Source organism: Dipodomys ordii, unplaced genomic scaffold, assembly GCF_000151885.1.
Source record: "Dipodomys ordii isolate 6190 unplaced genomic scaffold, Dord_2.0 Scaffold8, whole genome shotgun sequence".
NCBI lineage: Eukaryota > Metazoa > Chordata > Mammalia > Rodentia > Heteromyidae > Dipodomys > Dipodomys ordii.
Genome location: NW_012267224.1, coordinates 1955195 through 1955751, shown reverse-complemented (window position 1 = coordinate 1955751; position 557 = coordinate 1955195). Strand labels below are relative to the sequence as shown.

The 557-nt window shown below is 65.4% G+C and overlaps 1 protein-coding gene across 1 annotated transcript in view; it reads left to right on the top strand.

Moving 5' to 3' along the window:
* The first annotated feature begins 341 nt into the window (after window positions 1-341).
* Nkx3-2 (NK3 homeobox 2) overlaps window positions 342-557 on the top strand; it is a 3059-nt gene continuing 2843 nt past the window's right edge. The window contains exon 1 of the mRNA XM_013008885.1: window positions 342-524. Within this exon, the coding sequence (XP_012864339.1) occupies window positions 342-524 (183 nt within the window). The remainder of the gene's footprint in view (window positions 525-557) is intronic.

The window sequence follows — 557 nt, the reverse complement described above, 5'->3', positions numbered from 1 at the left end:
TCAAGGTTGCCGTCCACGGCCCGGGATGGTCTTAGATTCACCGCAGATTTTGACTGAACTTCCTCTCCAGAGTCCAGAAAAGCGCTGTCTTAAATGCACCGGTCTGCACCGGCGAGGTTCGAGGTTCCAGAGCCGGTGGAGCCAGTAGGCTCCCGGAGGCTGAGCTCGCCCTGGAGACAAGGGGTTAAGTCAGACCTGGTCTTGGGGTGGCTCGACGTGCCCGGCGGAGCCTCTCACCAGTCCAACGTCCGGCAGCTGCAGGCAGCCAATGGACGGCCGGGAGCACCCCAGACGGCCCCGGGAAGGGGCGTGGCCCGGGGCTGTCACTCAGTCCCGGAGCAATGACACTCGGGCGGGAGGGGGCGTTGGTGGAACGGCGAAACGCCGGGGAAGGAAAGAGACCCAAACCGATAAAGCCGGGCAGGGTGGGAGGGCAGAGGGTAAAAAGGTGCCCGGCTCTTCTGCTGCAGCTGCTGCTGCTGCTGCGCCCAGTGGCCGCCGTCTCAGCGGCCGCCACCAGGGGGGTGAGGTCCGGAAAAGCCAGCCCAACGGGAGAA